This window comes from Coenobita brevimanus, chromosome 54, assembly GCF_032717465.1.
Source record: "Coenobita brevimanus isolate Jiangsu-jjx chromosome 54, ASM3271746v2, whole genome shotgun sequence".
Taxonomy (NCBI): domain Eukaryota; kingdom Metazoa; phylum Arthropoda; class Malacostraca; order Decapoda; family Coenobitidae; genus Coenobita; species Coenobita brevimanus.
Genome location: NC_137007.1, coordinates 27,759,242 through 27,776,314, shown reverse-complemented (window position 1 = coordinate 27,776,314; position 17,073 = coordinate 27,759,242). Strand labels below are relative to the sequence as shown.

Genomic DNA, 17,073 nt, shown 5'->3' with positions numbered 1-17,073 from the left:
ACCGCGGAGCGTCGCTTTTGTGATTCTGTGTTATTTTGAATTCACCCGGGCTTCCAAGTGGTGGCTTGTATCATCTATCAGTACTGCCAATGTCCAACAGTAGTCAGCACTCCTAATCTCATCTGTACTCCCATCCATTGTTGACAATTTAGCCATTTCTCCCTGTTCTTGACTCCCCTCCCTGCCCCCCCTCCATTACCCTATCCTCTCGCCAGCCCGGCCGTGCTACGCTAAGTAAATCTTCCCTGGAGTTTTTCACTGATTTCATCCATTGAAATAAGCCCTATGCCCTATTCTTATACCAAATAATATATACAAGAAAGAAATAAGGTAAGTGAGAGTGCCATACACCTGGAATTGGCTAATTATCACCTGACAACACCTCACGTGCACTCGTTCGCTAATTTTCGTTGTTTATTTCCTCTTGAAATATGCCGTATAGTCTATTTTCGTAATGAATATACATATAAGGAGGGAAGGAAGAAACGTAAGTGATATTTACATTCACCTGGAACTACCTAATTTATAATGTATTGTCTAGATTTCCTGCCAATCATTTCACTGCTATATATTAGCTGCTGTCAAGAGGCTAACGTTGGCAGTAATGCATTTCCCTAGGTAGGCCACCATCCCAGCCCACCCTTATCAGTTCACTCTCATCTTCCAGTGTGGAGGTATGTCTGCTCTTGCTAACTTCAGGGACTTTTCACCCCCATGCAAAGGGCCCTGTGATCTTTACCCCCTACTAAACCTCGTGTGGAAAGAGGTAAAGTGCTGACAATTGATAAAAGAGTGACTACGATCTTTCTATTGAGTAAAACAGTGCAAGTGGAATTGTAAATAATGTGTAAACAGCAAGTGAAAGTAATGAATGTAAATGTACGTGAACAGTGGAAAATAGTTTTATAAGTTACTTCAAGTGACAGTGCATAACACAGTGTAAATAAAATAGAAATGTAAATAACGTAAATAAAATAGAGAATGTAAATAGAAATGTAAATGATTAGTATTATAAGAATACGAGTATATACCCTAGGAGTAATGAAAGTGAAAGTTTCTCTCTAGCATGTCTGAATACTATGAGTTATGAGAGTGAAGGTGAAAGCGACATTCACTCTCAGTGCTAGTTTACAGGACGAGAAAGTGAATGTTACGTATTTTACTGAAAGAAATTGAATCCCTACAGTGACAATAAACTAATACTACTGAAGGAAACTTATGGATAAAGACTGTAGATATATATAAGTGTTATATAGTAATAGAAATATAAAGTGTGAGGGGTTTTATGAATAATAAATGACAGAATACCAACAGCGAACTAGCGCAAGTGAGAAGGTCATACACGCTCGTAATTTTCATTGCTTTCACAGTGGTTTTTATTTGGAGTATGGATCCCAAACTACTTGATAATCATAGAGTAGTGTTTATAGTGTTAATATCTGGCTGTGGTAATCATGTTACGGGTTGTCGGGAAGTGTAAAGTGGAGACTTCGTTACCCAACTTCAGAGGTCTCCACGAGTCCTACGGTAATCGACGAAGGCTCAACAAAATCCCAAGAGAAAGCTGAAGGTATGTGCCATATGCATATGTAATTTTAATATTCTAGGACTAATAACTGATTTTTGGCAAATATTTTTTGAGAGTCTGTTGGAGCCCGAATAACCCTGCTGGAGATGCAAAACATTGGGAAACATGCCCGCGGTGTAAGGGTTAAGTGTGTTGGACATGTAGTGAGGTGGGACACCAGTTCTGAGTGTTCAAAGAAGAAAAAAGAGGATAAGAAGTAGGCTTAAGAAGACCAGAAAGAAGCGAAAACTAGTGGAGGCTAGTGTTAAGGGGCAGCCACCAGCTGGCTTTTCCTATGTAGCCCCACCACCGAGAAAATGCAAGAGAACTGCAATTGACAGTGTGCGAGGAGACGGAAGGATAGATGGAAAGAAGTGATCCCCGGTGGTTGATTCAGCCTGAGAGCAGTCTTTTGTGAGCCCTGATGTGTTACATCATGATATCTGCTTCAGTCGTCAGAACAACTGTGTGGCGCAATTGGGCACCATGCAGAACTGAGGGGACCCCTGGATATCCAGATTGAAGTGGCAGGGCAAGAGGCTACTCTTCCAGTCTACGTGGCCAACATGGAGGATCCTTGCTATCTGGGTCTTGACTATCTGATGTCCATGGGATGTGAGCTGGACTTCTGTTCCATGAAACTGAAGGTTTGAGGAAGGTCGGTTCCCATCACGGCAGTGAGACATATCAGTTCTGGTGGTGAGGTATTGCACTACAGTGATGCCCCCAGAATCAGAACTGATGCTCCAGTGCAAGGTGAGTGGCTCTTTTGACGGCAGTCTAGGGGTGGTGGAGCCTGATGTACAGTGCAAGATGAAGGCAGGAGCGATGGTGGGGAGAACTTTGGTGGAAACTTTTTTTTTTTTTTTTTTTTTTTTTTTTTTTTTTAATAGGAAGAAGGAGTGCTGGTTGTGATGGCCAATTTCTCCTGTGAGCTACAGAAGATCAACGAGGGAGAAATTATTGGACTGTGCCAGGCGGTGGACCCTGAGTGGCATCAGAGGAAGGCCTGTAAAAGGAGCCTAGTTAAGGAAGATGAGTATCTGCCAAACCACTTACAAAACCTATTTTCAAGGAGTTGCCAATGCTTGGATGGCTCACAAGTGCTGAAGTTGAGACAGCTACTGATGAAGTTTGCTGATGTCTTTTCCACCAGAGACCTAGACCTGGGATGCACTGATTTGGTGGCGCATTGTATAGACACTGGGGATCACTGCCCGATTAAACAGCCAGCGCGGAGGATGGCGCCAACCCAATGGCAAGAAATGGAGAAGGTGATGGAGAATCTCCAATGTCAAGGAGTGACAGAGAAGTCTAGCAGTCCTTGGTCATCAGCAGTGGTTGTGGTAAGGAAGAAGGATGGCTCAGTAAGGTGCTGTGTAGATTATCAAGCCCTGAATGTTGTGACAGTGAAGGACGCATACCCCTTGCCAAGAATTGATAACATCCTGGATGCACTGCCAGGTGCCAAGTAGTTATCCACCCTAGATATGAAGGCAGGATATCATCAGGTCAAGGCTGCAGATAAGGACAAGGAGAAAACAGCCTTTTCTTATGGGCAGGGTTTATGGCAGTTTAACCCCTTAACTGCGGGGCGTCACTTGTGTGACACTTGGGAGCAAGGGATCATACCGCAGGGCGTCACTTATGTGATTCTGTGTTATTTTGAATTCGCCCAGGCTTTCAAGTGGTGGCTTGTATCATCTATCAGCACTGCCAGTGTCCAGCTATAGTCAGTTCTGCTAATGTCATTTGTACTCCTATCCACTGTTGACAATTTATCTATTTTTCCCCTGTCCTTGACTCCTCTCCTTACCTCCACTCCATTACCCTCTCCTCCCGCCTGCCCAGCTGCGCTGCGCTAGCAAATCCTGGACGGATTTTTCCACTCATTTTATCCATTGAAATGTGCCCTATGCCCTATTCTTGTACAAAATAATATATGAAAGAGAGAGAAAAGGTAATTGATACTGCCATACATCTGGAATGGGAAAAGTGTATGGTAGGATACTTATTGACAGAGTTAGAGAAAGAACGGAGGAATTAGTTGGAGAAGAACAAGGAGGCTTTAGGAAGGGAAGAGGTTGTGTAGATCAGATATTCATTCTTAGATCTTTAGTGGAAAAGTTTCTAGAGAAGGGAAAGAAGTTGTATGCGGCTTTCATGGATATGGAGAAAGCAGATGACAGGGTGGATAGACAAGGATTGTGGAAAGTATTAAGAATATATGGAGTAGATGGGAAGTTGGTGAATGCTGTGAAGAGTATGTATGATGGTGCTAAGGCAGCAGTGCATGTGGATGGTGAACTAAGTGAATTTTTCTCTTTGAAGGTTGGGTTGAAACAGGGATGTGTCATGTCTCCATGGTTGTTCAATCTATACATGGTTGGGGTAATAAAAGAGGTACAAGGTAGGGTAGTGGATGTGGAGTGGCCCTGGTGAGAGAGGATAATGTTTGGAAACTCCTTGTACTTTTGTTTACAGATGATACTGTGTTGTTGAGTGAAGATGAAGGGGAGCTGCAAGGCTTGGTGGATGAGTTTGGGAGAGTGTGTAAGAAGCAGAATCTAAAGGTGAATGTAGGGAAGAGTAAAGTGATGGTCTTTGAGAGAGGTGAAGTCAGTGAATGTACAGCGAGGTTGGATGGTGAGGAATTGGAAAATGTGAGTACGATTAAGTACTTGGGTAGTGTGATGAGTAAGGATGGAGGTTTGGAGGTTGAAGTGCTTGAAAGGGTACAACAGGGAAGAAAGGTTGCTGGTTCTTTGAAAGCAGTGATAAGAAGCAGGGAAGTGAGCATGGAAGTGAAAAAGTTACTACATGACAATATTGTGATACCAACTCTAACGTATGGAAGTGAAGCTTGGACTTTGTTGGAAGGACACAAGTCAAGAGTGAGAGCAGTGGAAATGAGTTATTTAAGAGGAGCCTGTGGAGTCACATGGAGAGACAGGCTGACGAATGAGGATATAAAGGGAGCGTTGTGGTGTGGATGTGGATGTGATGGGAAGCGTTATGAGGAACACACTGAGGTGGTTTGGCCATGTGGAGAGGATGGAGGGTGAGAGACTGACGAAGAGAGTGTATGTGAGTGAGGTGGAGGGGGGGAAGAGGGAGGGGGAGGCCAAGGATGAGATGGAGGGATGGGGTGGAGAGGTATATGAGAGAGGGGGGTGTGAGTTGGGAGCAAGGCAGTGAAATGGCGGGGAACAGGGTGACATGGAGGTGATTTTTTTGTGGCCACCCCAAACGGGATTGAGGCATCTGGCAATAGATAGAGATAGATAGATAGCACCCCATGTGCACTCGTTCGCCAATTTTCCTTGTTTATTTCCCCTTGAAATATGCCTTATGACCTATTCCCATAATAAAAATATATGTAAGAAAGGAAGGGAGAAGCCTAAGTGATATTTACTTTCACCTGGAACTACCTACTTTATTATGTATTGTCTAGATTTCCTACCAATCATTTCATAGCATGTAAATTAACAGCTGTCACCACGCTGGCATTGTTAACCCTTCCCTGCCCGTAGGCCACATCATTCACTTTACTGTCGTCTTTCGAGGTGAAACCGTGTCGGATTCGCACCAGTCCAATTCTTCCGCTTTTGAGCCCACTGCAAAGGGCCCTGTGACCTCAACTACCTAATTTATTATGTATTGTCTAGATTTCCTGCCAATCATTTCATAGCATATAAATTAGCAGCTGTCACCACGCTGGCATTGTCAACCCTTCCCTGCCCATAGGCCACATCATTCACTTTACTGTCATCTTTAGAGGTGAAACCATGTATGATTCGCTTTTGTCCAATTCTGCCGCTTTTGAGCCCACTCCAAAGGGCCCTGTGACCTCTTCCCCTACTAAACCTTGTGTGGGAAGGGGTAAAGGGCTGAGTGACTCTGCTGTGGAACGTGAACTGGCAAATTTATCAATGATAATGATGGACAGTGACTATGATCTTTCTGGTGACTCTAAAACAGTGCAAGTGGAAATGTAAATAATGTGTAAATAACAGGTGAAAGCAATGAATGTAAATATAATTGAACAGTGGGAAATAGTTTTATAAGTTACTGCAAGTGACAGTGCATAACATAGTGTAAATAAAATAGAAATGTAAATAATTAGTAACAGAAGAATGCGAGTATAAGTACGTGGAGTAATGAAAGTGAAAGTGGAAGCTTCGCTTTAGCGTGTATAAATACTTGGAGTAATGAAAGTGAAAGTGACAGCTTCGCTCTCTACTCTAGTTTATTGAACGAGAAAGTGAATGCCTGGAGTGAAAATAAACTGCTAGTACTGAAAGAAACTTATGGATAAATATTGTATATATAAATAAGTGTAATAAAGTACTAGGAATATAAAGTGTGAGTGTGTTTATAAATAAATGACAGCTCCGCCTCAGAATACCATCGGGGAATGAGCGCAGATGGAAAGCTCGTATGTGCTTGTAATTTACATTGCTTTCACAGTGTTTTTTATTTTTTTTTAAATATGGATTCCAAACTACTTGAAATTCATAGAATAGTGTTTGTAGTGATAATATCAGGCAGTGGTAACCATGTTACGGGGTATCGGGAAGTGTAAAGTTAAGACTTCTTTACCCAACTTCAGAAGTCTCCACAAGTCCTACGGTAGTCGACGAAGGCTCAACAAACATCCTAGGAGAAAGCTGAAGTTATGTGCCATATGCTTATGTAATTATAATATTCTAGGACTAATAACTGATTTTTGGCAAATATTTTAAAAAGTCAGTCGAAACGCAGTTATCCCTGCGGGACAGGCACGGCACACTCCCGACATCCCCATGGTTAAGGGGTTAAAGTGATGCCATTTGGCCTGTGCAATGTCCTAGCTACTTTTGAGCATCTCATGGATCGTGTACTGGAAGACCTGCACTGACAGACAGCTCTCATCTGTTTGGATGATGTAATTGTGTTTGGATGGACTTTCGACTAGGAATTGGAGAGGCTGTTGGTGGTGCAGAACAGGATCCGTGCAGCGCATCTCAAGCTGAACCCCAAGAATGCTACCTGTTTAAGAAGGATGCGAAGTACCTGGGACACATTGTAGGTGAGAGCGGCGTCCATACTGACCCAGAGAAGGTGGCAGCTTTGGAAAACTGGCCAGTTTCAAGTTTTGTGAAGGAGCTACAGAGTTTCGTGGGCTTGTTTACCTACTACCTGCGTTTTGTCAAGGACTTTGCAACGATAGCTGCACCTCTGCACAAGCTGTTGGGGAAAAGGCAGAAGTCTGCATGGACAGCAGAGACTTACAAGGCCTTTGATGAACTCAACCATGCATTGGCAAGCTCTCCTGTATTGCCAAACCCAGACCAGAATGAGCCATTTATCCTGGATTGTGACACTAGTGACCATGGTATTGGTGGGGTCCTGTAGCAGAAGAAAGTTGACAAGGAGCATGTGGTGGCGTATTACAGCAAGAAGCTCAGCCCACCGAAGTGGAACTACTGTGTGACCCGTAAGGAGCCCTTGGCAGTGATGAAGAGCCTTGATTTCTTCCATCTCTACTTGTATGGGTCCTACTTCATCATCAGAACAGACCATGCGGCACTCAAGTGGCTGAAAACGTTAAAGATTCTGGAAGGACAACTGGCACGCTGGTTCGGGAAGTTGGACCAGCACAACTATTAGGTGCAGCACTGTCCTGTTTGGGTACATGGCAATGCTGACAGCCTGAGTTGTCAGCCTTGTGATCCAGAGTGCTGGCAGTGTAGTAAGAAATGCAGTCGTACTGCAGTGACAGGGCCAGAAGAGGATGCAGATTTACAATCTGTGCTAGAATGGCTGCAGCAGAGTACAGTGCAACAATCTTGAGAAGAAGTTTCCACGTTAAGCCCTGCAACTAGTTTTCATTTCGGTACTAGAATATAACAAAATATTCTCAGTGCCTGTAGTTCCTTCTGTGTAGTAGTAATAAAATAATGCATGGACTCGCATCCAGGCGAATAGTGCCAGGGTGTCTTCTTTGTGATACATAACTTACATATCTAGTAGCTTGCTTTTATTTCTACTCGTATCTTTCAACACCTCACTTTCATGTTAACCCGTAAAGTACTAAACTCGACGATCGATGTTTTCACAATTTTTTAAATGGATGAGGAACGTCGATGATGCAACTTCCACAAAAAACTGGCAGCAGCTTGCTCCACCCTGGCTGTGATGTAGATGGCTTCTGACCAATCAGAACTAAGTGTTGGACACTCAAGAGGGAGGATCCAGGCCCATACCCAGGCGGTAGGGGGTGTGCCCCCCACCTCCCTCTTGCCGCATCCCTCTGCCCCACTGCGTTGTTACTACCCTACCTCCCTCCATTCTTACCACCACCACCACCACTCCCACACCCTCCTCATGCATCCTCCACCCCTCCGATGTGGATCCTCCCCTTGTCCTCCCCACAGTCATCTGGGAGGGCAGGGTATTTCCACCCTACCCTCCCTCCATGTCCCTGTACTCCACTGGGGCCCTTCCCTTGTCTCTGGTGTTGGTCTCCTCCCATCTCTCCATCCCCGTACACCCCTTGCAGTCCTTAGCACCCCCACCCCCCACCCCCAAGCATGGAGTATCTTTACCCCCCATGGCCTCAAAATAATATTTTGCATAATTTTTACGCTTTATGGTGCATGTTTTGAATCATTACCTGTACGTTATTCGTGTCTTTGCACACAGATACACACACCACAGTTGCTTTATATTCTGTTTTTTTTTCTTTCTTTGGGGAAAAAAGTCCTTGTTACCTGCCTACTTTACCTTCCTATGGATATAATGGTGTACCTGTCAAATATTAAAGCGTATTTTCTTCATTCTTATGTATTTCTTAGTACCTACATTTTATATGTATGAACATATGGTAACACTCGCTACCACTTGTTTATAGTTTCAGCTTCAGCTCTGCCTATCTGTCCCCAGATAAGCACTCTGATGAAAAAATCGTTGTTTCATGCCTACATTACCTGCCTATGGATCCATTGTATTTTTTTCTAAGCACTTTACAGTAGTTTATAACATCTATACACACCGAAAAATATTGATTTTGGTGAATTTTGTACGTATTTTTGGGAAGAAAACGGTTGCAAGTGGCATATTTCCTTTCTTGCCCGGGTCGCAACGGGTAACTGTTCTCAACTTTGATGGGCCATAGCTCGGTAACTATTGGGTCTAGGAGGGTGGGGTTTGTATTTTCAGGTGTGTAAATTCAAGCTCTATAAGTCGGGCATAAAACTTTTAACCTTTGAGAAGGCTGAAATATAAGCCTGTTTTTGCGTCCAGGGGGGTAGTGGATGCTGGAGAATTGTGTACCAGAGGGGTTAATAAAAAAAAAAAATTTTAGTGCGTAGCTTCTTCTGTGGAAAACAATAAGATGCTTATGCAAGCATGCTTTTAATTGGCACCAGGTTGATGCCTTCAGGCTGTATCCTTTATTGTGTATAACTTACGTAGCTAAGTCGCCTGCTTTCGTTTCTCCTCACTTCCATCTAACTTATCAACTACAGTGCTCGTCAGAAGTATGGAGCGCCCTGCGTCCCTCCTGAGAAACAAACCTTTCAACATTGAAAAAACATATAAATAATGCATTTTATTTACCTTTAGTGCTTCGTAGGGTAGCCTTTACGTTTCTTCACGGACCTGAGACGTCTTGGAAGTGAAAGGGCGAGGCTCCTGAGGTGCTGGAGCAGTATTTTGTCCCAGGAGTCACAAATGGCGGCTTCCAGCTTAGGCAGAGAGCTCACGTCCTTCCCTTGGAGACTCTTCTTTACGAGGTACCAGAGGTTTTCAATCGGGTTGAGGTCTGGGCTATTTCCTGGCCAGTCTGTCATGAATGATACCTCGCAGTCACGAAGCCAATTGGTGACCGATTTGGCCTTGTGAGCAGGTGCACCGTCCTGCTGAAACACTCGTGCACCTGTTAGCTCGAAGGAGTCTGGTAAATGATCACACAGAAGCTCCAGGTAAACATCCTGATTCACTCTGAGGTTCTTGGGAAGTACAACAAGCTTCCCCAAACCCTTCCCTGAAAAACAACCCCATACTATGAGTGAATCAGGATGTTTAACTGTGCTTTCTACATACCGTGGGTCAAGTGGGTCACTACCTTTGCATGCTCCTCTGTTACAGGTAACACTAAACGTTGCCTCATCAGACCACAACACTGACAACCATTGCTCCTCACCCCAATTTAGATATTTATTAGCAAAGGCAAGCCTACGAATTCTCTGGCTGCTAGAGAGAAGAGGCTTTTTCACAGGCCTGTGACTTGTGTAACCAAGCTCATGCACCCTACGAGACACTGTTCTCACTGACACCTCACCAAACACTTCTGGGTTGCTCTCCTTAATTTTCCTTGCACTCACACGAGTATTAAACTCCACTGCACGTTTTAAAACATTAACAGACCTCGGGGAAGTTTTCCTAGGCCTACCAGACCTCGGTTTCTTTGTGGGAACTTCACCACTGTTTTCCTCCCGAAACCGCGCACACCAACGACGCACTGTCGATCGTGCCACACCAACCAATTCACTAATTTCCTTTGTCTGGTGGCCTGCCTCCTTTAGAGCAATGATCTGGGATATGATTTCACTCGATAGTTCACGGGTAGGTGCCATAACAAAGTTTTGAAGGCCAAAACACTGCGGGACACTCGGTAAAAAATGGCGCAATTTGAGAGGGACACTCGGCGGAGTTCCTCTCTCTCAGGCAGCCCGTGGGCGACTGAGGCGGGAACCAACCAGCGCGTCAGAAGGCCCCAGGCTACCGTGACGTCATGCTCGGAGCTCAAACTTGTGGCTCAATTCTTACCCCCAAAAATGGGTGATTCTTTTTTGGCCATAAGTATTGCGCGCCCGGCGGACAACGCTGAATACTTCTGACGAGCACTGTATGTTGTGAGTCACTCCATGCATTGCTAGTGGTTCAGATGGGCCACATGATGAGCCCTATTTATGAACCCTAGGTAGGTACACCGAAGAAAAGTATAGTGAGCTTAGAGGCATTTGATTAATCTGAAATCCAATATATCAGGATTTGATAAGCAAAGTTTTATTAATAATTTATTTTATTTACTGTTCACAGTTCTGTGTACTACTTATTATGCCGTTATCTCATAGTTATTCCACTTTCCAGACTATTCAGTTTTCTGTGCAACATTTGGAACCAGCCATTTCAATTTGAGTGTTTGTGTTGTATTGCAACAGTAAAATTCTTAATATTTTTTTTTGCTCTTGATACAGGTATTTTGGTCTTTGTGCCATGTGCGGTATTAATTTTTACAGGGTCTTGTATGCCATTTTGACAATTGCACCTCAAAAAGAGGCATAGCTGCATCCTCTATGTTATTGTATATAACTTTGTTTATCTACTTCAACCTAGCATATCTTCTATTGTTGTCATACCATTCTGTCCTCCCCCGACAGCACTGAAGTGTTCACTGCTGACAAGGTGGTTGAATATGTATGGCCACTGGAAGGAATCGGAGAACATTACTTCATTCAGGAGCAGATCTCACAGTACCTTGGGATTATGTCTTTTAAGCGCAAGTACCCAGACTTACGCCGGCGGCCTATTGACATGCAGGAGCGGGACTACCTCAAGGAGAAGGGTCTTGTCTCTGAGATTGCATGTGACCTTGGTAAGGAAGTTGAAGGTTATTAAACGAATAATAATAGATAAGTATAAAGAGATTAGGAATATAGATTAAAATTGATACATACTTTTTATTTTGTGTGGGTTTGGTAAGAAATTATTAAATTTTGAGATTGATAGAGCAAAGATTATTTTTGAAAGTTCAGGGCATAACATTATTGCATGAAAGCTTGATCTGACTGGGATAAAGCTCGATATATAAAGTCAATTCATCTCTAATATACTATTTCCCTCCCAGTGACATGTCACATTAGTTGATGCATTATAATCACAGTGATTATAATGCATTACATGGGTAATGTGGGGGGTAAGATCCTCATGTAAATGAATTCCACATGAATGATCCCATAAGAAATGCGTACATTGTTATAATGACGGATGTGGAGGAAGACCTCCAGAAATTTTAAAGAATTCCCTATTATGGCCCCATTGAAAGTTGTACTTCCATCAGACACATGCATAAATACACATTGCTCATCATTAGGATACTATCTGACTCACGTCTTCTGTCAGACTCACTTCATTTCTGCAACATTTGCGGCCTTTCCTCTAAAAGTACTTTCAGCAATATGAGATGTATAGGCTATAGCAACAGTTTTATTGATGGTAGTGATTGCTTTGTCATTAGTTGGGGAAGAATTTAGGCTGAAAGTTTTCTTTTACTGTACTTGGTCTGTATCTTGTGTCAGTGATGGTGGTAAGTGGCTTATGACCCACATGCCTGTTGGTGCCTCCACATGAGTGAAAAGAAGTTTTTGGCAGAGTTGAAGTTCACATGCTTGGTTCTGTATGAATCTTGTCTTACAGGTCTTACGGCAGTTAGAAGTGAAGATGTGCTTGATGTGATGTTTAATGATTTTCCTGGGAAGTTTGAGGAACTGCAGCGAATACTAAGGGAGAAGAAGGAAAACGAAATTAGAGAGCGAGGAAAAGGTAAGATTTTATATCTTTTTATATATGTATACTTGTATAGTGTATTTGCAGTGTTATATAAACAAATACAGGCAGCCCTCCACATTCGCGGGGGTTAGGGGACACAGACCCCCCTGTGAATGTGGAATTTCCTCGAATGTTTGGCGCAACCTCCCATAAATGCCTCTACAGCCGCAAATCAACCCCTGTGAGCAAGGGTGCACATACTGCACCTAATAAACCATATCTGGGACCTGAAAGCAGCATAAAATATCACAAATGGTAACAGACCAACTGTATATAAAGGTTTATTTGCTTCACTAAGTTAGGGTAAATATGTACCTGGTGACATCCCCAGACTCCCACCACTGAGTGCATCTCGCGCACATCCACGTGAGTGTTGGTAAGTCATCAGCTACATATTTACCCCAACTTCATACAACCATCCCCATTAAATTCAGAGTTAGCTCTCCACTGTCCCTGAAGTTTTGGTGGATGAACTCTGATGACTTGTGATAATGATGATGATGATGATGATAAACATAACACACATGGGACAAAGTTATGACAAGTAAATCGCTAATCGGGCGCTAATTCACTCACTTAATAGCACAGCAGTGCACATTTAACTTTTAAGCACGTGAGTGCACAATTATTGGGCACAATAACGAAATTACAAGAGGTTTGGCATAGCAGCATAGAGGCAGCGAAGCGACCACGACAGTGGCTGGACACAGACTGAGGGAGAGACAGAGGAATGCAGGAGCACGGTGGTTTGGTGTGGGCCTAGTTTGGTGCTGAATGATACTCAAATATCCGCACTGCTACATTTTGTGGCCATGAACGGAATCTCGGCTCCACAGAGGAGCAATCCGCGTATCTGCGAGATTCATGAAAGTTGAATCTGCGAATGTGGATGGCCGCCTGTACCATATTTCCCAGCATATAATGTGCACTTTTTTCTGAAAAATTTTGCTTCAGTATTGCTCTGCACATTATAGTATAAAGGTCATAGGTTAGGATAGGCCTGATGATTAATGTGACTGTTCGCCAGAATGGCAGAAATAACAACAAAATATGAGAGTCAAGGCTGCCAGCAGTCAAAAGCAAATTACTCAATGGCCTTACTAATTACTAATAAAGATTTCAATAATGCAGACTTAGGTGAGTGTGCATTATCATTAGTGCATTATAAATAAACAGAAATCTAAGCATTCTGTGAGTTAGATATTCACATGAATTGAGTGATTACACCACACCAAATGCATCTGTAAAAAAAAATATATATATCAACTTTTAGCAGATACAAGGCAGCAGTGAAAGATCTGTATGTTCTTGTATTTCCAGTTTAATAAATATAATGATGCAAAATTATTTGTCCCAAACTTGTTGGTGGTTGTTGAATATGAATAATTTGTAAATTGATATATACATATATATATATATATTATTCTGTAAATAATCCTTGCCACATTATGGGTGTGCATTATATGCTGATGCGCAACACATGGTGGAACACGGTAATAAAATTACCAATACTAAGTTCTGTGTTTATGCATAGTATAATATCTAAAGTGCCCATATTTCTTATGTATTTAAGTTGTTGACATTTTTTCAACAAACTCAACTCTAAATACAGAAAATTACAATATTCCTGTACTTGATTTTGATTCCCCTCAAATACCTCCTTTCATGATTCACACCAGATACGTACAAGCTGTATTACAGAATCTCTCGCAGACAAAGCTACTGGTCCAGATGAAATTCCTTCAATAGTACTTAAAAATTGCTCCTCGGTGTTGGCTCCTGTATTGGCAAAATTTTTCCGCTTATGCATCCATACCTCAAGTTTTCCAGCCTCTTGGAAAGAAGCAAATATCCATCCTGTTCCTAAAAAGGGGGCTACTTCTGATCCATCAAACTATAGACCATTGCAATAACTTCCATTCTCGGTAAAGTTTTTGAGATGCTAATTAACAAACACATATTCAAGCATCTAGAAATCAATAAATTAATCAGTGATCAGCACTATGGATGTAGACAAGAACATTCAACTGAAGACATTCTTTGCTTTCTTGCCCATCAGATTAACAAAACAATAGACCAACACGGTGAAGCACACTCAATAGCAGTAGAGTATGGCACCAGGCCTTATTGTCTAAGATGTCACACTATGGCCTTGCATCACTGGTTCCTCTAATTTCTTCTTACCTTCATAATAGAAAAATACGGGTCAAGGTAGATGGTATTTATTCTCAGTTTCATTCCATAAATGATGGCATACCTCAGGGATCAGTTTTGGCACTAACCCTCTTTCTCATTTATATAAATAACCTCCTAGCTGTCACTTACAACCCAATACACTCTTATGCTGATGACTCAACCCTTCATAGTTCTTTCACATTTAGTACCTCCTTTACACAGTTTGATATTATAAATTCGCAAATGAACACAGCAGTTTCCCTGAACCAGGACCTTTCTAAAATTAATCAATGGGGACAAACATATCTGGTCTCATTTAATGCTCAGAAAACTAAATACATTAATTTCTCCAACAGAAAGAATCCCTCAGACTCTCACATAATTTTAAATGATGTCAGTATTCCCATATCCACTACAATTGATATCCTAGGTGTTACTCTAAACCCCAGCCTAAGCTGGAAAGCTTACTGTTAAATCCCTTGCTAAAAATGCTTCCAAGAAATTGGGACTTATGTACAGAGTTCGTGAGTTCTTCACTGACGAGCATACGGCCACAATTTACAAAAGTCATGTGCGTTCTCAGATCGAATACTGTTCACCACTGTGGAGTCGATGTGGAGCAGTTGCATTGAGGCAGTTGGACAAAATTCAGAATAAAGCCATAAGATTAATCAGTAATCCTGTCATCACGCAAGACCTTCCTCCATTATCTATACATAGAGATGTTGCTTCTTTAGCATTATTTTATAAATATTTTTACCGTAAGTGTTCTGACGAACTGGCTTTAATTGTTCCTCCCCTTCACATTTTCTTCCGAAACACTCGGGCAGCTGGGAGCGCCCATGAATTCACACTCTCCCCTGCAATGCAGAACCTCTGCTTATCAAAATTCATTTATCCCCAGAACTACTACTCTCTGGAATTCACTTCCTGGGAGTTGTTTCCCACAAACATTTAATCACTTCAATTCAAATCCAGTTGTTATAAATATTTTATGAATGAAGGATGCCTTTAGACACATGGACTTTTTTTTTTTTCCCCTTTGTTTTTCCTTCCTCCATTCATCTATTAAAAAAAAAAAAAAAAGTTTATGGGGAGTAGTAAGAGGGAGTTGATTGCTAGCAACCAATGAGCCTGAGAGAATCTGTAGTAGTATTGTAGCTCTGAAATGCATGTTCTTGAAGTGCACTTCTACCAGTTACTTGGTCAACTAAAAAATGACATTTTTCCACTTACATGGCATTGCCCTCATATATGCAGCCTGATTTTGGTAGAATACGTTGAACTCCTTTTATTACAAATTAATTGGGTGAGAATTTTCATTTCAGCTAAAACTCCATTATAACCACAATTTGTACTGTGTAATTCATATTTTTTCATCACCTCCAACTTTATGCATTGTCCTCTTTGTTTATAAAGACTTGGACTTGCTGCTTTCATCAGCCTTGGTCACCTAATGGCAGCTCATCGTGCTGCTTGATCTCTAGCAACCTCTGTATTCAGTCCCATATCTCTGAAATCACACACAGGTACTTCGTCTCAAGTCTTTTTCAGCCTACCTCTCGCATCTTACCTCTCACCCTCTGCACCCAGTAGTAGTAGTAGTAGTTCCCTAGGCAGTCTGGCCGAGCAGCCTCTAGTCACTAATGAAGGCCACGGCCAACACTGGGCTTTCCCACAGAGCTCTCAAGCAGTGTATGTTGTGTAGTTGGCACAGATGATTGTGTGCAATGCAGTCTTCCATAATGTGCTATTAAGTGTGGGGTGCTGTATTGCATCCTGGACAGGCATCAGTGACAGAGTCATCCAGCCTCTTCGGATAATTCAAGAGGGCTGGATGATGCCTGGCCTGGAGATAGGATTCAGAAGGGTGGATATCAGGAGGCCGTTCATGCAGCTATGTGTTGTCTTTGAGTGACTGAATCGAGTGGCGAGTAATTTGAGTATGTATATGCATCTGGAAGCTGGACTGAGGCAGGCGAGGGGGGAGAGATGACAGTATGTGTGTATGATTTTGTGTTCTGGGTGTAGTTTTGATGTTCCTTGGTGTGTGTGGATGTGCTGCCATGTAGTATACAGTAGTGGATGTTGTGGGTTTGTGGAGGCTGCGACAAGAATTTGGGCGTCTTTCATGTCTAGATGATCCTTGACTTTGAGGACTTTTGTTACATGGTGTAGGTGGTCTGTGGGTGTAGTAGCTGTGCATTCTGTGATTATTTATAGGGCCTTGTTCTTTATGGTCTGTAGAGTGTTCTAGTGACGTTAGGAACCCAAGCAGGTCTTGCATAATTCATCACTGAACTTATATATTGTTTATATACTGTGGTGGTGGTTTCTTTGTTGTGTCCAAATGTTGTATGGGCAAGTGACCTCAGGTCACTGAGTCTTGGTGTTAATTTATTTTTAGTGTTTGTGATGTGTTTTTTAGATAACATTGATGGATTGTATGTATTACATCAAGGATTTTGGGTGTGTGTGTGTGTGGTAGGGGAGTGTTGTTTATGGTGAGATGTGGAATGTGAGTATGTTCTACTGTCCAGTTTGTGAGAAGGGTCACTGTAGATTTGGCTGGGGCTGTTTTGAGCCTGTTTGTGGTGAACCATTCGTGTAGTGTGTTGAGGTAAGGTTGGAGGATGTGCGCAGCTGTGTTTGCATTTTTGTGTGTACATGTAAGTGTTATGTCGTCTGCTTAGAAGGCTATGTGTTTTTGTGGTGTGTGGGGTGTGGGTATGTCG

At 42.4% G+C, this 17,073-nt stretch overlaps 1 protein-coding gene across 1 annotated transcript in view; it reads left to right on the top strand.

Moving 5' to 3' along the window:
* LOC145401062 (uncharacterized) overlaps positions 1-17,073 on the top strand; it is a 283,839-nt gene that overhangs the window by 74,735 nt on the left and 192,031 nt on the right. The window contains exons 3-4 of the mRNA XM_080273434.1: positions 10,996-11,210; positions 12,032-12,157. Of these exons, the coding sequence (XP_080129560.1) occupies positions 10,996-11,210; positions 12,032-12,157 (341 nt within the window). The remainder of the gene's footprint in view (positions 1-10,995; positions 11,211-12,031; positions 12,158-17,073) is intronic.